The sequence below is a fragment of the Melospiza melodia genome, chromosome 2, assembly GCF_035770615.1.
Source record: "Melospiza melodia melodia isolate bMelMel2 chromosome 2, bMelMel2.pri, whole genome shotgun sequence".
Classification (NCBI taxonomy): Eukaryota; Metazoa; Chordata; class Aves; order Passeriformes; family Passerellidae; genus Melospiza; species Melospiza melodia.
This window is the reverse complement of record NC_086195.1, coordinates 112921351-112940377: the sequence shown is the minus strand read 5'-3', so window position 1 is coordinate 112940377 and position 19027 is coordinate 112921351. Positions and strand designations below refer to the sequence as shown.

The 19027-nt window shown below is 56.2% G+C and overlaps 2 protein-coding genes and 1 long non-coding RNA gene across 4 annotated transcripts in view; 2 read left to right on the top strand and 1 right to left on the bottom strand.

Annotated features, from left to right (window-relative positions):
* Positions 1 to 2619: 2619 nt before the first annotated feature.
* Positions 2620 to 4105, bottom strand: LOC134414668 (serine/arginine repetitive matrix protein 3-like). Of its 2 annotated transcripts, none has more exons than XR_010026813.1 (2): positions 3817 to 4105; positions 2620 to 3184 (listed from the first exon to the last, which is right to left on the bottom strand). XR_010026813.1 is itself a non-coding variant. In XM_063149603.1 (2 exons), exons 1-2 carry the CDS (start codon positions 3987 to 3989, stop codon positions 2714 to 2716), a joined length of 612 nt encoding a protein of 203 aa, XP_063005673.1. In that variant the 5' UTR covers positions 3990 to 4105; the 3' UTR covers positions 2620 to 2713. The 2 variants fall into 2 exon arrangements, 1 of the variants encoding a protein (XP_063005673.1); XM_063149603.1 differs by having other exon boundaries at positions 3849 to 4105.
* Positions 4106 to 4374: 269 nt separating this feature from the next.
* Positions 4375 to 12804, top strand: ZIC5 (Zic family member 5). The gene is given in 4 exon segments (XM_063149597.1): positions 4375 to 4841; positions 4843 to 4918; positions 4921 to 5818; positions 10317 to 12804. Coding segments are annotated over 4 exon segments (1752 nt in total). The 5' UTR covers positions 4375 to 4518; the 3' UTR covers positions 10772 to 12804.
* A 5738-nt stretch (positions 12805 to 18542) lies between these two features.
* Positions 18543 to 19027, top strand: part of LOC134414669 (uncharacterized) — a 72119-nt gene continuing 71634 nt past the window's right edge. The window contains exon 1 of the long non-coding RNA XR_010026814.1: positions 18543 to 18616. This is a non-coding gene — a long non-coding RNA (uncharacterized LOC134414669). The remainder of the gene's footprint in view (positions 18617 to 19027) is intronic.

Sequence of the window (19027 nt, the reverse complement as noted above, 5' to 3'; positions counted from 1 at the left end):
AGCTTTGATGGTGCCGATCCGAGCCACTTCTAGGCCGTTCACTTCTAGGCCGTTCGACCTATGACCCGTGAAGACCACATGTGTTGTCCTCTAGCCTTCCTCTGTAAAACACACACTTCGAGACAAAAGTTCTTTGTCAGGCTCTACCGGCAGAGTAATGTAAAAGAAATAGGGGAAATAATGAAAATCTCAGCCAAAGCTGTAACTTTTAAACGCTGAAAAAAAAAAAAAAAAAAAAAAAAAAAAAAAAAAAAAAAAAGGAAAAAATACACTAGGCAGGGACAGAAGGAAGAAGCACCTCGCTCTTTCGTGCCATTAATATTTATTGTTCCTTCAGTTGCACTTGTATATGTATAAACCCCGCTCTCGGCGGTAATGCCGTGGGACGGCGGGGGCCAGGAGCAGTGTAGCACTTTTTTTCCGGGACGGGAACCTCGGCCGAGCGGCAGCCGGTGCCCCTGCCCTGCCCAGCTGCGGCTGAGGGACGCGCAGCGCCGCGGAATTTGCGCGCCCTGCCCCACTGCGCCGCTCATTCTGCAGGCAGCACAGACCCGGCGCAACGCCCCCGAAATGGGTCTGCCGCAGCACTGGCGGCCTTTATTAGATGCACCTTTTTCCATCTGGAGATGCCCATATAAACGATAGAGTCAGGGGAGAAGCGTCCCAATAAAGCGCGATGGACTTTGTAATACAATTTATGCTGTCATTCATAAATAACAATGCCATATGGTAACCATATTGCTTATACAAGTAAAGCCGTCAAAGTGTCACTATTTGATTTATCTCAACAGCTTCTTCCAACGGTGACGTTCAGAGAGAGGGGAAGTGGGAAAGAGAGAGAGAGCAGAGCAAAATTTGGCCTGGGTTTCCTGAGACCGCCTCTCTCTTTATCTCTTTCTTTCTTTCTATAAATGGAGAGATAGATAGATAGATAGATAGATAGATAGATAGATAGATAGATAGATAGATAGATAGATAGATAGATAGATAGATAGATAGGAATTTTTTTTCCTTATTTTGTCCGTAACTGAGCAAACCCCAAAGGGGATGGCCCCTCTTTCCCTGGCGATGCGCGCGCTGAACGCGACAGCTCCGAAACTTATGCTCCTAAATCCCTGTTCCAAAGGTGCGGCCGGTCCCGGCCCCGACAGCCCCTAGCCCCGGATCCTTGTGACAGCCTCAGGTTCCCGCCTGGACGCACGGAGCGACGACATTTGGCATAGGAGAAGTTTAATTTTTAAGAGCGTAAGCTATCCATCAGCTGAGTCCCTCCATAGGGATGGGGTGGGGAGTCTCACTGCCATATCGCTACTCTCTTTCCCTTTCGTGCCTCTGGGCAGCCTCCCGCTCCCGGCCGAGGTGCCGGCGCCTCCGTGCAATCCCCCTGACGGGACGGTGGCCAGGGTGCCGTGGGTCTGTCCTGCCCGTGTGGGTCCCCACGGGGCTGTGCCTCGGGGCGCTCCGTCCCGCTGCGGGCGGACTCTACCTCCGATGGAGCACGTTCGGGGAGGGCACCGTGCCACAGGCTCCCCACGAGCAGCAGAGCAGCCCCACGGGCGTGGAAAGCCACCCGCGACGGCTCGGGAGGAGGGCAGGCTTTGCTGGCGGGTTTGGGGAGCCTAGCAGCTCTTCCCGGGGAAAGCGGCAATCGCGCTCCCTTTCCAATGGCTCCCCAGAAGAATGTTTTACACCTTATAAAATATTGCTCCCCGCTCCCTAACTATCAATAAGACGTGCATTAAGACGATTGTTTGTAAATGGTGTTCATGATCATTAGCATACATTTACATAATGCAGCTCACAGCACAGCGTTTTACGGTTAAACACCTCCTAAAGCCGATAGCCCGAGCTCAGTTTATAGAGGAAGCTTTACGAAATAAATGTGAAGGCTTCCAGGCTTTCACCCCGCCTCTGCAGCCTCCCCCGGTGTCCCTTGGCAGGTTTGGCGGCGAGCGGAGCCCCGCGGGAGGGCTGTGCAGCCGGCTCCGCCGCGGGAGCGGGGCGCGTTCCGACCCCCGACGGGGGCTCTGGGGTTGTGGGGGGCTGTGGGGGCAGCACAGCACGCCTCCCCTCTGCTGCAGCCCGGGGGCAGCGGCAGCGCGGGCCTGAGCTGGTGTCGGTGAGTTAATGGGCTTTAAATTCTTCATGGCTCTTCTGGAGCTGGCAGCGTCCAAAATTGTCCCTGCGCGGGCAGCCACCTTCTCTGCCCGGCGTTTGCAGCCAGTCCTAAAAATGAGCGAATTTCCACGTGAGTCTCCGTCAACCCCTCCCTCCCCACAGTCACAGGTCAGCTGCCTATTAGCCAGCTATAAAATAATTCCATTTTTTTATGGCCTCTCATAAAAAGAAATTGATCGGGGTGTATATTTGAATTAAGACATATTAAATCGATGACAGATACACATCACCTGCGTTTAACAGGAGAGGGACAGGGAGGCGTGCAGAAGGTTCCACGGAGCTGTGATATTTGTTGTTCACCTCCACAGCATCTCCCATCAAACCATTCCATCTCTGGACCTTGCTCCAGCAAGGCACCCAGAATTTGGGGAGGAAGAAGGGCACTATTTGGCTGGACGTGTCGAAAATACATGTGTATAAATACCCGTACAGACGTATGGCTACTTTGCATGAAGTTTTTACTGTGCAATAAAACCATCGAGCAGCCGCTTTTAAAACCCGGGGATCATTTATTCCCATTCCTTGCCTTGCAGCATCACTGAAACCCCCACGGCGGCCACACTAGCCGGGAGCACTGGCTCGTCTCCCGTGGGGGAGAGAAGGGAGGGGACCGGCGGGTCTCTCTCCCCCTTGAGCTCCCCCTAGAGCCTCTCGCCCCCCTTTTGGCAGCCGTGGGCCAAATCCTGCGAGTTTTCCCCCCGCGAGAGGCAGAGGAGGGGGAACCTGGAGCCTGGCCCAGGAAATGCGGGACCAGCACGGGGCTTCCTTTGAACGCGGCTGGGCACGGGGAAGGGGCCAAGACGCACAGATGTGGTTTCCTCAAGGGGATTCGGTGGCCGGGGAGAGCCGGAGGTGCGTGTGGGTCCGCTGGCGTCCCTGCCCCGTTTCCTCTCCCGGAGAGGCGGAGGAGAGTCCCTGGCTGCCCCGCAGGCAGGGAAGGGCAGCCAGCTTGGCTGCACTTTCCAGGAGCCCGGGAGCTCAAGGCATTCCCAGGGGCACAAACAGCCTGAAGAGAGCAGATGACATATCAGTAAAAGCTACTTCTCCTCCCTCAGAAAAGTCACGACAATGCTCCTTTCCCCTTTTGGCTCGCAGGGAAATCCCGGCCTTGCCTAATCAACCCCCTCAAAGGGCAGCAGCATCCTTTGTACCGAAGGGCCAGTTTCGGCGCTCCACAAAGAGCTTCGCTTTCGAGGACCAGCACAGCCCGCACCCCAGGGGCGGTCCCATCGCTGTCCCCGCCCGTCCTCTACCTCTGCCCCCTTGCAGCAGCGCTCCCACTTTTCCTGCCTTTTCGTCTGGGGCAGCAGCTCGGGGCCGACTCACGCCAGCCGGAGACTCCCCCGTTTCCCACCCTACCCTTCGGACATCCGAAAGAGTCGAGGAGCATTTATGCTCGGGGCCAGTAGCGCTGCGGGGGTTTAATCTCTATTTCGCCGCTGCTGAATGAGGGCTGGAGGGGATGCAGCTGCCTGGACACGGCTGTGGGACCGCCGAGGGGCGTGGGGCGGCTCTCCCCGGGATGCCCCGGGAAGCCGCTGCGGGAGGAGGGAGTCCCAAAGCGGCAGCGAGCGCAGGCTCCCAAAACTTGGCTCTATCATGTGCCATTGCCCCCCTCCTCCTCCCCTCCCCGCTCACTCGTTTATTTTCTAAAGGAAAGGAATCCCAACCCCCGCCGTCTTCTTTTCAGGGAAACTTTGGCCGCCTTCTCCCAGCGGTGCCTTGGGCATGAGTACGCACAGGCTCGGCCTCGCGTGGGCGTGGGGTTGCGCACATTGTTGCAGGAGGGAGCGCTTTCCCGCCTCATCCATGAATGAACGCGGCCCTCCAAAAAAAAAAAAAAAAAAAAAAGGGAACTGAGCACAGAGCCGGACAGCAGCCGCGCCGCCAGGCGAGGAGCGAAACCCCACGGCCCCGCGAACGTAAACACGGCGGAGCACCTGAGCGGGGCGCCCCGTCCGGTGCCCGGGGAGCGGAGGCGGCTGCTGCTGCCCGGTGCTGCCGGCGGGGGGCGGCGGGGGAGGCGCCGGGCGCGCCCGTCGGGCCCCGGGAAGTTTTGCGAGTGCAACTTCGGGGGGCGGCGCGGGGGGGCCCGGGGGGGCGGCGGGGGCGGATCCCCGCTGCGCCGGCGGCCTGAAAGGGAGCCAATCGCGGGGCCCCGGCCGCTGCCAATCATCGCCGTCCGTCCAATCCCTCCGGCGCGGTGTCCGAGCCGTATTCCCCAGCGCGCCGCCGAAGTGTGGTGAGGGCTCTGCCAATCGCGGGCGGGCAGAGCGGGGCCAGGGATGCGCGGCGCTCGGAGCGCAGACAAAAGAAGTTAAAGAGCCGCTTAATATATACATGTTTTTGAAGGCGAGTAAAGGGAAAAAAATAACAACAGCGAGCGTAGATGGGCTTGGCTGTGTCGTTATGGAGCCCCCTTTGAGCAAGAGGAACCCGACACTGAGATTAGCGGATTTGGCAGCGGCTCAGCCCCATCCTCACCAGAACATGACAGGCTTCCCGGGGCTGGGGAACCACCACGTCCACCCCCACCACGCGGCCCACCTCCACCCCGGGGACGCGGGCGGCGACCCCGGCGGCGCCCTCACGCCGCTCGGACCCGAGCACATGGCGCAGCCCGCCGCCCTCAAGCTCACGCCCGAGGCGCTCACCGCCGCCGCCTTCGCCGCGCCCGCCACCACCGCCGCCGCCGCCGCCGCCACCGCCGCCGCCGCCACCGCCGCCGCCGCCGCCTACGCGCCTCCCGCCGCCGCCCTCCCGGGATACCCGTCGGGGGAGGCGGCGGGCCGGGACTTTCTCCTGCGGCGGGAGCTGCCCGCAGCCGCCGCCGCCGCGCACGGGGCGCTGGGCGAGCAGCACCCGCCCGCCGGCTCCCCCCACCTTCCGCACCCGCCGCCGCACGGCGTCTTCATCTCGGCCGCCGGCACCTACGGCGCGACCGACGGGGCGCACGCCGCCTTCCCGCCGCCGCCGCCCGGCGAGCAGGGCACGCCCGCCGGCCGCCACCCGCCGCTCAACGGGCAGATGCGTCTGGGGCTGGCGGCCGCCGCCGCCGGGGAGCTCTACGGGCGCGCCGAGGCGCACTACGGGGCCGCCGCCTCCTCCTCCTCCTCCTCCTCCTCGGCGCTGCAAGGCTACGGCTCCGTCAACCTCAACCTGGCGGCGGCCGGGCACGGGCACCCGCACCACCCCCATCCCCACCACCACCACCATCACCACCACCACCACCATGGCCACGTCGGGGCCGCGGCGGCGGCGGCGGCCGGGGCCTTCCTGCGATACATGCGACAGCCCATCAAGCAAGAGCTGATCTGCAAGTGGATCGACCGGGAGCCGCCTCCTCCCCCTCCGCCGCCGCCACCGGGCGCTAGGAAGCCTTGCTCCAAAACTTTCAGCACGATGCAGGAGCTGGTGAGCCATGTCACCGTGGAGCACGTCGGTGGGCCCGAGCAGAGCAGCCACGTGTGCTACTGGGAGGAGTGTCCCCGTGAAGGCAAGCCCTTCAAAGCGAAATACAAACTCATCAACCACATCCGAGTACACACGGGAGAGAAGCCCTTCCCTTGCCCCTTCCCCGGCTGCGGGAAGGTCTTCGCTCGCTCTGAAAACCTCAAGATCCACAAGCGGACTCATACAGGTGGGTTGTTCTTCACACCCCCACCCCCCCTCCCCCCAAGGGTTTCCTTCCTTTATTTTTTTTTCTCCCCTTTCCTCCTCTTTTCCTCCTCTCCTACGCACCGCCGAACATGTGACTTTTTCATGAATAAGTAATTCGGCCGCACACGGGCCACGCACACACAGCTACGTACACGCACCCGGCCCCTCTGCCCTGCACACACGTGTCGCGTCCCCCCCTCCAGCCCCCCCTTCACCTTGGGCAGCTCCCTCCCCACCCCCACCCCCTCCGCTGCCCACCTCCCGCATCCCGGCAGCACCGGATAAATACACCGATTAATAAATAACGCGGAGCCGGGCGAAGATGAGCAGCTCCTGCGGAAGAGCGAGGAGAGGATGAGCGCTCGCCCTTCCCTGCTCCCGCCGCCCTTGTCCGGGGCGCTCCGGGGGGCTCCCCCCGGCATGGGAGGCGCTGCGCTTTGCCCCGTCCCCCCGGCACGCCGGAGGACGGCGGTTCTGCCCTTCCTACCGCTTCTGTCGGCGGGGACGGAGCCGGGCGGGTGCCGCTCGGCCCGGCGGAGATGGGGCCGCGGGGGCTCTTGGGGGCGCAGTTCCCCTGCGCTGCGGGCGGCGGTGCCGGTGCTCGGGGCTGCCGGTGCTACCGGCGCTGCCGGACTGCCCTGTGACCAGCGCTCTGGGGCTGCCCCGCTCCGGGACTGTCCCTGCTAGCGGGACCAGCGATGCTGCCGGGCGTGCGCCCCGCCCTGGGCCAGCGACGTTGCGGAACCACGGGGGATGCTGAGGGCGCTGCGCTGCCGGGGCTGCCCGTGCCGCCGGGCTACCGGAGTGCCGCCGGTGCCGCGGCTCCGGGCGCTGCCTGGGCTGCTGCCGCCGGCGGCAGTGCCCGCGGAGCCGGGAGCAGGGAGCGAGGCGGGGGAAGGCTCTCACCGGAGGACGCTGCCCTCCCTTTGTGGATCTGAGAAGCAAACTTCAAAGTCGCCCCGACTGCTCGGCGGGGTACGGGAGGAGGGAGCGGCACCCCCGGAGAATGCCTCGGGGAACAGGCGGGGGCCCCTGGAAGGGCTTGGGGTGTCTTTGAGCCTTTTAGTGGTTTTTATTTTTCTGGGTTTGGTTTTGGTATTTTTTTTTTTTTTTTGTTTGGGTTGGGTTTTTTCCTCCACTTTCTCCTCATTCCTCGCCACTCCCGAAATACGCATTTCCATCTGGGTGTAAAATACTGCCGAAAACGAACGAAGCCGGGATTTATAGTGGCAGACAAATATTATTCCTTGGAGGATACTTAAGGAAGTGGAGTTGCCGTAATTGCTTTCTTGATTTATTGTTTGCTGCTCGGGAAGAGAAAAGCGGCGACCGTACAACGTGTTGTTCCGATGTAAAACCAAATGGCCCATGGCTGAAAGGATTATAGATTTTTATCTCCAGAATTTGTCAGGCACGAGCCCGTGTGTAGCAGCGGAGCCCTGAGGGTGCCTGGCGCTCTACACCCCGAGCCGGGCATGGCGTGTGGGGGGAGATTCCTCCGGGGGAGAGGAGGGGGCAAGGTCTGACACTTTTTGTTGTTGTTGTGTTAACGACACCGCGGAATGAGTTAGCTGGAGGCCCGCGGTTTTGTCATCTATTCGAAAAACTAAAGTTCACCGCGGACTTTTCTGGGCTCCGCAACTCCTTACCCATCTCAGCTCCAAGGGGCAGGCGGGAGGGAGGTGGGAAGAACTCCGGGAGAAGCTTGCGTGGAGGCAGAGAGGTTCAGCCGGGAAAAAGAGCCCCCCACCAAAACCCGAATTCGTATCAGGCACAGTTCGCAGCTCTTAGATGAGGTCGAGCATTGCCCCGAGGCAATGCGTGGGACGTGGCTTCTTGCAAAGAAAATCTGCAGAAGTTTTCAGCTTGGGGCTACCCGCAGTCCCCGGGAGGATGTCTGTGCGTGAGCCCACGAAGAAAGGCTCTATCCACGCAGAGTGGATAGATGCACTCTATCGTGGCACCAAAGCAGCCCTCGGGGTGGGGGGCAATATCCCACCCCTAATGACAGCTCTGCCCATGGGAGGGCAAAGGCGACAGGGGTCTTTCCCTACGTATTTCTCCCCACGCCTTCGAGTGGACAAGGGATCCTAAACTTTCTGCCCCTTCCTATCAGATTAATTACTGTCATTTTGCCACTTCGGCTTTGACTTAGTCATGTGCAGCCTGGGAGCAGGAGAGATTTACAAACTATTCGTATATTATGGGCGTTTGGCGCGCCCGGGGGAAAAAATAATAGCACCATAATCGCATCATTAGGCGATTTTGCATGTTTCTGGTAATTCTTGAGGAAGAAGAGTATTTCAGTAATTCAGGAAGCGTTTGTTGTTTGGGACCTCCCCCCCCCCCTTTTTTTTTTCTTTTTTTCTTTTATTTTCTTTTTCCTCAGAAGCATCCTCCGGGGGGCTGCACAGCAAGCTCTGCAGCTGCTGCCCTGTTCTGGGGACAAATCACTATTCCCAAACCCGGTGCATTCCAGGGGGAATCGGGACGTAGTCCCTTCTGCAATTTTGCTTTCTCCTTGCCAAGGACGATGCTCAGGGTGGTCAGGCTTCCTTCCAGCGATTCCTAGACCTTCCAAAAAAGTGATCCCAAGCCCCATCTGTGCTTCTCCCCTCCACCCGCGCTGCTGGTGCCAGGAGGAGTGAGGGGCGTCCGGCATCTCACCCCCTTCCGTGGGTTGAAACCACCTACAAATGGTTAAACTCTGACGTGGTGGCCTCGTCAGCACAACGGGGACACACCGGGACCTTCGCCAGCCCTGGACTTATGGGGAATTTGGTCGTGGCGATCTGGAGTCTGGGGAGGGTGCCCACGCGTGAATCCGGGTGGAAAGGCACTTCCCTAAAACCCTGAGGGAGTGGACACGGTTTGGTCCAGCTGGTTGGAGCATTACTCAGGGGGCTTCGGGCTCTGCCGGTCACGGCCAGCAGCAGGATGTGTGAGCCTTCAGCCTTGGGGTAACACAGTTAGAAACTGCCCAAAACCTCTGGGAGATTTGCTTTGTTTTCCCAGGAAAATTAATAGTAATTAATGAACAAACGAAGTGACTGGAAGCTTGTCTCAGGGGTGTGCGAGGTTTTCATGCACTTAAAACCCATGAGGCACAATTTAACTTTTTTTCTCCTTTTTTTTTTTTTTTTTTTTTTTTTTTTTTTTTTTTTTTAAGATAAACCTTGCACTTTCTAGTGCTACCACTTTGGTGGTAGGTGAGCCGATTTCAATTGAACAAATTGATGCATAAATAAGCTGTGGAGGTGTATGTTTCTATAGTAACAGCCAAGAAATTGCTTCTAAAAATAAAAATAGTTTTCTTAGTCCCATTATTATTTTAATAAATAATAAACGCGATACGATCTTGCAAAGGGGAGGAGTAGTAAAAATCGCTTGCTAGTAAGGAGAAAACGTCCACCGATAGAGCTGCTGGGTTGTTATTTCTGAGCCCTCAGAGCAAATCCCATCTGAAAATACACATCAGCCACGTCTAAAGGGACTCAAGAGTCGCGATAGTAATGACAAAGATTATCAGGGCAGGTCTGTCTGTGCTGGACTCCCGTGTAGCACGGCAGAGTGAGAAAAACTCGCTGCAAGAAGCTTCCGTACAGGGATCTGCCACTTTTTAATTTTTCCTCTGGTGTCTCAGCAAGAGGCATTTACCCAGCCCCATTCGGGATCTGCGAGGAAGGGTCTGCTCGGAGCTATGGAGAAGGACATGGCCATAAGCAGCAGAACATCTGTGTTCCAGGGCGTGCTGCAGGAGACGAGCGCGTGTGAGAGAGCTACGCCAGGCTAACCGCCCCGGGCTGATTTTCACAACCCCTTTAACTGTTAGGCAATGTGTAAAAACTCTTCAAAGTACATCATCCGCACACGTTTAGACCCAAATTTGCCCAGGGTGAGCAGCTACTCTGCTCTCATCTCCGATGTCTGGATTGGTCCCCCCAGCTTGCAGGTTCCCAGTCCGGGCTGCGGGTGCTCCCTCCTTTGTGTCGGGATGCTTAAACAGGTGTTACTTTTATTTTCCCCAAACTAATTATTCCTCCAGCGCAGTGCCCATTGGGAAAGGATTACGCAGGAGATGTGCCAGGCGAGCCAGGCTGCCGGCGAACGCCAGCCCTCGCAGGCAAAGGCATTGAGAGGTTTTGTTTGGGCTCGGTCATTAGAGCGGTAATGAAGGATTCTCGTGTGCGAGGGGAGCGCCGCCGAGGGCAAACAAGGCCGGGGGGGCCCTGCCGCCGCCAGCCCGGGACTCGGGGCCCGAGGGCTGCCAGCGACGTGTGACAGGCAGCAAAACACGGGGGAAAAGTCGGAAACCTCGGGCATGTCAGGACTGTCGCGAAGGGGGAGGAAAGAAGGGCGAGGGGAGGAAGAGGAGGGAAGGGGGATGTTTACCCTCGCCGCTCGCCCCGCAGGCCGCGCTGCGGAGGGGCTGCGGGCAGGGCCGGTGACGGTGCCGTGTGTCCCCTGTGTCCCCGCAGGGGAGAAGCCCTTCAAGTGCGAGTTCGACGGCTGCGAGAGGAAGTTCGCCAACAGCAGCGACCGCAAGAAGCATTCCCACGTGCACACCTCGGACAAGCCCTACTACTGCAAGATCCGGGGCTGCGACAAGTCCTACACGCACCCCAGCTCCCTGCGGAAGCACATGAAGATCCACTGCAAGTCGCCGCCGCCCTCCCCGCCGCCGGGCTCGCAGGGCTACGCGGCGGCGGGGCCCCCCGACGGCCCGCTGCCCCCCGAGGCGGAGCCGGCCGCCGAGCCGCCCCGCGGGCGCCGCGCCGCGCTCTCGCCGCCGGTCACCGACCTCAGCGAGTGGTACGTCTGCCAGGCCGGGGGGGCGCCCCGCCGGGCCCGCACCCCCTCCAGCCGCGGCACCTCCCCCGCATCCGAGGAGGATGAGCCCCACAGGACCTCGGGGGGCAGAACTGCTCCCTAGGGCCGTGCCGAGCCGTGCCAAGCTGCCGGTGGCCCCGGCCCCACCGCACTGGCCCGGGCCGCAGAGGCAGCCACCTGGCACGGGGCGCTGCCGTGGAAGTGCCATCAGGTTTGACTCGCGCTATTTATTCCATGTACGAAACCCTATGGTGTTTGTATGGTAACTAATTTAATTAAAGAGACTCGGACCTTTTTTTTTTTTTTTTTTTTTTTTTGGTAAATAAAAGCATTAATAACGCCAGGCTGGGCCGTCCCAGCCACCCGAGCCGCACAATTTTGCAGGGGGACGGTGTCAATGGAGATGCCCATCTTCCACTCTGCCCATGCCCATTGCTCTTAACAAGATTAAGCAGGCCAAGGCTGCAAACAAGCAGAGCCCAGCCAATCTCTGGAATGGCACTGAAGTACCTTAGCTGCCACCCCAGCACCTCCTCTCTGGCCTGGGTAAAGCTCCAGGTCAGCAGCAGCTTCTTGACTGTAAAGCAGCACCTGCTAAAGCTCCAGCTAGTCAAGGACAGGTTGCACATCCCTTAAAATAAAATTAAATAAATGCATTTCCCCGCCCCTCTTGCAGGTCAGCTCCTTTGTAGTTGAGGGTTTCTCTCCCGAGTCGGGGGGTCCCACCTGCACCCGGCATTTTCTCTGCAGCCTTTCTTTCACCCTTAGCCATAACATTGTGCAAACGATTTATGAAAGGAAAGACAAAAGATGCAGGACTCCTTTTTCACTCCTCCACGGTTTGTACTTGTATGGCTGCTACAACGTAGCCAGAGAATAAAAGAAACACGCTGCTATTTGACAACTGTGATACTGTGATACATTTTTGATTTTTTCCCCCCTAAAAACAGCGCACGGAAACTCTGCGAATTTTGCTTTCCTTGGGGTTGGTGTTATTATTACTCTGAGTATTATTGGTTTTTTTTTTTAAAGTTCGTCTCTCAGATGAAGATTTTGCCTCATGCTCCCTCCAGTCCTCTGGGGGTTGGGAGGGCGAGCAGCCCCCCGGGCCTGACGAGTCCCGGAGTAGGGGGCAGGCACAGAGGGATTATCTTTTTATTATTATTTTTATGTATATCATTTCATCTCTCCAACCGAGCTGATGCCTGCGTGCTTTTCAGCATCCCCCTGAAGTGGCCCGGCAGAGTCACCTGGCAGGTGGGGACCAGAGCTGCTGGGAGGGAAGCCCGGGGTGGGGACACGGGCTGGGCTCGGGGTGCCAGCCTGCCCAAAGCTGCCAAGAGCCAGCCCTGCGGCCGGGGCTGCGGGAACACCCCAGCCCAGAGCCCTGGAGTCGGGAGCGGGGCGCAAATGAAGTAAAGAGCACTAATTCCTCCTCAGAGACCCCGAGAGAAGAAGCGGCAGCCTCCCTCCCCTCCCCCAGGGCTTGTGGAAATGTGTTTTGTGTGCCGTGAATGGTGGATGTCGTCTTGTCATTGTTAATAACGTGTATGTGAACGCGATTATTTTGTACAGTCAAATTAATTTATTTTCTGACATCACCCTTTTTCCCCCCCCTTTTTTTTTTGACTCCCCTGTAACAGTACAGAGCACACCAAAGAATTATCTTATTAATTTTGGTGATAGATTGTTGTTTATGCTGATGTGGTTTGTACAAAAAAGAAATCATTATATTTTTCAGCTTACTTGAATGAACGATGTAATGTGAAACAGACTCTTCCTGCATGTCCTCCGTGCGGTGTGTTGGTGCTGATAATATATAAATTTATGTATAGTTCATAGAGATATTATATTATTAGTACAGTGCATGGTGCTGTCACTCTGGAAGCCTTTAAACGTTGTCTTCATATTGTTGTGTTGGATCTAAAGAAGCAGGCGTTACTTTGAAAACAAGACGAAAACTTGAATAGAAAATAATTTTTTAAAGCTCATTCAATTTGCTTTTTATTCGTTTTTCAAAGCCCATTTGAATAAATAGAAAATAATAAACTGAGGTATGAACTTTTTAAAAAATAATTTATGTAATGTAATCTTATTAGAGATATATTGGTGCTGATTTATAAACGAACTTTTTAATTTATGCATTTTTTCAATAACAGATTGCACTATACATTACGACATGGCAGGGTTTATAAACTATGGCTTGGGGGGATATATCACTATTTTTATGTATTTGCTACACGTAAGGTCACACACTTTCCCAACAGTTTTATGACACATGATACCTCCTAAATAATAATAAAAAAATTGCTAATTTAAAACTTTTCATCTCTGTAAACCCCATAAAAATCAACAAAAAAAAATCATGCAAATGAATAAAAATATTATTCCTACGTATTGCATGTGCCTTACTAAGAGACAAGGGGCAGAGACAGACCAGAACACCCCCTTTCCCCCCGGGGGTCAGCAGGTGGATCCAGACCCAGCCACAGCCTCCCAGGTGTTGGGGGGCCTGAGATGCTCCGGCTTTGCCCAGAGAAACCTGCGAGTAAATAGGGCTCTCCTGCGAGTAAATAGGGCTCTCCTGCGGGTTGGCCTCTCTCTGCAGCCGGGCAGAGCAGGGATGCTCGGGCAGAGCCAGCCCCGCTCCCCGGGGCTGCGGGCCTCGCTCCCGGGGCTGTGTGCCCCGATCCGGGCTGAGGGGTTTGGGGTGCCCGGTGCCGATGGAGCAGCTGGGTGCCTGCTGCTGCCATCCGGGACACAGGGGGAGGAGAGGGAGGGACAGACAGACAGAGGCACGACACAGGCACAGGCCAGACGTTCACACACATGACGTTCTTCATCTCTGTCAAGGACAGAGAGAATATAAAATCGGAATATAAAATCTAATCAATTAACATGTTTATTTCTGTTGGGGAGAAAAGCCAAAACAGCAACACCAAAACAACAACAAAAAAGGGAGATTTTCCTGGCAGCGTTCTCTTGAGGAAACTCATGAGTTAAATAGCACTGCTCTTCGGTAGTAGCCATATAAGCGAAACCGTATGCCAGAAGATGATTCTGAAACTCAGAGTGAGGTCAGACAAGAAATAACGCCGGGAAATCACCAGAATGAAGGAGAAGAAAAACCCCGAAGTTTTCAGAAGCTGAGTGAGGACAGGTTTCTCGTTTCGAGAGAGGAAAACTGAGTAAAACCCGTGAAAAAAAATCCGGACAGAATCGTGTGTCGGCATCCTCCAGGATTATTTCCTCTTTTAAAATTTCTTTTTAAATAAAATAAATTAAATAAAACTGGCCCAGAGCGATTGCGCCCCCGCCCCGTAATTTACCAGTGCTTGAAAATGACTGGTCAAAATGTCAAGAACAGTTTCACCAAAAGGTTAGAGTGTTTTTTAAGTCAGTTTTGTTAAATGTGGTAAAGGTGAAACAGGTTGCAAAGAGTTGTTTCAAGCAGAATGACAATAACCAACATACGAAGCAGAAAAACACTCATAAATGAGGGCTCCAATCAATGGGAAAACTTATAGCTCCCTAATGAAGTTTCTTGTGAAAAGGAGGGCGACACAAAGCCACCGAGACATGAATCATTCATGGGAAATATAAAAGATAAAAGATATCTGACAATGAGCAGAACCTTGTATAGAGTGTCTAAAACAAGTTTCCCCTTCTTATTTTCTGCTTCCCCCCCCTCCAACCTCCCTCTCCTAGTGTTCCCTGCCCGCCCTATAGAGTTAACATTGACCAGTGCACGTCCTGCCCCACTTCAAAGTAATTTAGCCCAGAACGGAAGGCTTGGCGCTTGGACAATCTTCATGGTGTGTTAGGATTTCTATGGCAATTGGCAAGCAAGACGTTCCCATCTGAATATGGCTCAAAGAAAGCCACTTATTGACACCGAGTTGGCCATCATCAAAGACTTCATCTTTTCCTAGGCGAAACGTGGTCCTAGCAAACACTGTTTAAATCATCTACCTTTGTAGTCGCGGCTGGGAGACATCTCGCCACACACTATTGCTGGCGCTCGGCCCTTTAAAGGCGACAGCGGCGGTAGCGAAGTTTGAAGGGACTAAGAAATTTCGGGAGTGTGGGAAATGGCATTGCGGGGAGGGGGGCTGTGGATAGGGATAAGCGGGGAGCTCTCGGGGCTGCGCCCCCCGCCGCCCCCGCCACGGGCAGGGTGTGGGACGCGGCGCAGCCGGGATAGGCTGCCGCTTTGTTTTTCAAAGCACGGGTGGCGGGGAGAACCGAGGATTTTCAGGGGTTTTCTCCGCGCGTTTCGTGCTTCTGGAGATGTCGCCAGGGAGTTGTGGAGCGCTGGCGAGGCTGGACCGTCACACACTTCCCCCCCTCCCCCCGCCCCTTCCCCCGCCGTCACCCCGGAAAAATATTCCCAGGTGGAGCGGGGCAGGACGGGGCGGGAGCGTGCGGGAGCCGCACTCCCATCGCACGCCGGCACACACGCTCCCCCCGGCCGGACACACCGAACCCGGCTGCCGCCGCTCCCCCCGCATCCCGCGCAGCCCCGGCACACACAACCACGCTCCCGCATTCACACACACACCACGCAAGTGCCTAATCAGGCAGGGAGAAGTTCAAAGGCAGGTTCTTTGAAATTCAAACTACTGCTTTTATGGTACATCAACATGGAGCGTTAGGATTGCTATGGCAATGAGCGCAGCAAAAGCAAGCTGCATTTAAAATAGTCCACCTCGATTCGAGACACTCTATTAAGATACAGTTGCATTGACCTTTAGTTTCATGCCGTGTTAGCGCAGTCAATTTTCACTTCATCAGAAAGTCTCATATTTTTTGGCCTCTCTCCCAACGACCCTCCCCCTCCCTCTTTTATTTTTTAGGACCCCCCCTCTCCTCAACTTCAGCAGATAAACAAATAAGTGAGGAAGAAGCTCCATCTCCAGCTCTCCTCGTCTTCTGCCTCCCTCTTTTTTTTCCCCCACCTAAGTACTTTTATTTGCAGAGCGATTGTTCTTTGTTTATTTAATACAAGTACTGTGTGAATGGTGAAAAATAAACACGATGAAAAATAACCAAACAGATGATTCCGCCAAGTGAAAAAGCCCGGACTTAATAAAAGTGCGAAGCAGTCACCGTTGAATGAGAAATCCTTTGAAGTGGAACTTATTATAGGAAGAATACTTTTTGGTTTCCCTAACGACGCTGCTGAATTGAAAGGGCTCGCCTTTGTCAACGATTTGTTCTCCTTTGCCGGGATGCCCGCAGAAATTACTTACATGGGCTGCCTTAACATGCAGCCTGCAAATCAGTAACTTCGCAGCTCAGACTCGCAGACGCCGCTCTTCTAAGGACAAAAAGAAGTCAGGAGGAAAACACCCCAACCTTTCATTCAGCCTCTTATTTTGGGGGGTGAGGGGGGGGCGGAGGGCGAAGAGGGGGTTTGGGGCGGGGGCAGGCGAGCGGATCCTGCGGCCGCACCCCCGGCCCCCCCGGTGCCCGCCCGGCCGCAGGGACCCCGAGCGGGCCCGTCCCTCCGCTCCGGCCGGCCCCGGAGCGAGCAGGGGGGCGGCGGAGCTCCTGCGGCAGCGCCGTGTCCCTCCTTCCCCCACCCCCGCTCCCCCTTTTCTCTCTTCTGCCAAGTGATTTTCCCAGGCAGAGACATATTTAATAAGGGTCGTTTATTACGAAGGCGCTTTGAAGGGTCGCCCCTGAAGCCCTGTGTCCATTAAAAACATGGAGGTGACATTTAAACCTCGTTTTAAAGGAGCTCTGGGGTAGTTCAATGAAAGGCAACTCGTTTGTCTTATGAGCTTGGAAACAACCTCCCTTCTTCTCCTTTTGACCACATGGCATAACTCAAAAACAATAGTTCAAAAGTAAAATGGCATCGTGGTGTTCAGCCTCAGACAGGCACCCATCTAGCAGGAGAGAAAAGGGATAGTCCATAACACAATGTGCTTTTTGTGTCCGACTCTGTCACAAGGATTTCGTTGTTTGCTTTAGAGGCTGCGCCTGTTATACTTTCTTGAAAGTGCTTGTGTTAAACAAGAGTTATAAGTCATCCAAAACAACAAACATTTTGATTTTCTTTGCCTAAAGGGTTTTCCCTGGCCATGGGCACCGTGAAAAAATAATGTACTTGCTGAGAAAGGAGCACCAGTAGTAGCATTACAAGCACAGTGCATTAAATATTGAATGACACGAGGAAAAAAAAAGAACTTGTCGAGGGGCACTCAGCCTTAAAGTCTTTCTTCAACTTTGTCTTCAGTGCCTGTTGGACTATTTAAGATGGTGTTAATTAAGGGCTGCATCTGATTCCACTAGCCCCCAGCTTTGTCTCTTTGCAGCGCTCCCATCAATAGCCCCTCTCAACCGCGGGCTTTCCCCACAAGTTGGTTTAGTGGTGCATGTGTCACTTCTTATTTTGAGGCTGAAGAGAAACCCGGATCGTGCATTAAGGGCTACAGGGAGATAGTAATCAAGCGGTGTTGTGGGGCTGGGGGGGTGTGGGGGTGGAGCGGTGGGGCAGCGACAGGAGGAGGAGGAGGAGGAGGAGGAGGGTGCGCGGCCAAGGCTGGAGCAGGGCAGCAGGGAGCGGAGCGGGGGCACGGCGCCGGGGTGAAAGCCTGTTTGCACATTGCCAACAGCCTGTTTGGCAAACAAGAGGCTGGCGAGCTTAATTTGTTTCAAATTAATCGTTTTCCACGAGAAAAAGAAAGAAAGGGGAAAAAAAAAAAAAACAACTCCACGCGTCAAACAGCCCTCCCCAAAATCCCTCAAGGGAGCAGGAGGAGCAGCCTCGGGTCCCGCGGCAGCCCCGTGCGGGGCCCACGCGTGGCTGCGTGGGGAGCGTGGCGTGCGCTGTGCCCCTCTCCGGCCGTGTCCCGGCCGGTGCTGCAGCCGCTGGCGCTGCCCTTGCCCGGCCCCGCCGGTGGGGCCGACCCTCGGTGCGGGGCAGCCCCCGAGCAGGGGGCACTCACAGCGCTGGGACACCCGGCCGGGGACACCCGCCTCGCCCTGCATTTTCCCTCTCGTATTGAGGGACTCGCCGCTCTCCCCTCCGCGGGGAGCACCGAGGCACCCCGCATTTCGGGGAGAAGCCTTTCCCGGGCCCCATCCCGCCCTGCTCGGGGGGGCTCCTCGAACCCCGATGGGGCACCTCGTCCCTCCCTCTCTCCCTGAAGGCGCAGGAGGCCGAGAGGGCTTTGCCCGTGGGGGGCATCGTCTCCGAGCTCAGCAAATGCCAACAGCGGGGGTGCAAATTGGGGGGCGGCTCCTCTTTTCGGTACGGCTCCTTTTCAAACTGCCGAGGGCACCGGGTGTTGAAAGCAAGGGGGCGCAGAGGGATCCTCTGCAGGTGTGGGGGGTGTGTGCCCCCGTTCCCCCCGGGGTCAGCGGGGACCCCCTGCCCAAAGTGCGCTCAGAGCTGAGGTCGGGTTCGGGGACCCCTTAATTGGATGGGGCGGGGGGGAGGAATGGTTCGCTTCAGTTCTGTCCTGCCAGAGCGGTGAGGAGGGGAAAGCCAAGCGTGAGGCCAGGAAACCCAATAGCCAGATTCTGTTCGTCTTCTTCTACTTTTTTTTTTTTTTTTTTTTTTTTTTTTCAATCTCTATGTTCCCCCTCTCCTCCTCCTCTTCCTTTCACTCGGCAAGCCCGTCTAAAGGGCTCCAAATGGCCTTTCAAACAAGAAAACCCTTCAAGGAAAAATGGGCACACATCCCCTTCCAGGCACCTTGCCAAAATCTCCCAAGCACCCTACCTGGCATCCTAGCTTAAGTTTCTTCAAGAAGTATGTGTGTGTCTGAGTATGCGAGGCGGGTGGGGGGGTTCGGGGCCGAGGGGGGGTGGAATTACAGCCGTCCTGTAGTGGTAGACACAAGTTCGGAGCTCCACTTCTCCCCTCTCTAATTAGGCTGGGGAGAGCCGCGGAGGCGCCGGGCTGAGGTGCGAGCGAGGCGGCCGGGCCGAGCCAGTGAGTACCGAACGCAGCCCCGCGGGACCGGGACGGGCGCCCGGGGAGCCGCGCCGGGGGCGCCGCGCTCGGGGGGAGCAGCGAGCAGCGCCTCCCGGAGAGACGTGTGGGAGGGGAGGGGAGGATGAGGATGAGGGTGGGAATAGCGGGCCGGGGGTGTGCCGGTGGGACTCGCTTCCCCGAACTTGCGGTGCGGGCCGCTAGGCGAAATTGGGGAGGCCAGTGCCGGTGCTGCAAAAGTCAGCCCGACCCAGCTGTGACTTCACCTATTAGCCCCGATGTCTTTCCGAGGAGATTGGCGGAGTTAAACATCCCACAATGGGCGCTCTGGGGCGTCTCCAGCCTGACCTCTACCCGGTTTTAATAGTTTCATAGGAACTTCATTAAATCAATTACTTAGTGAACACATCA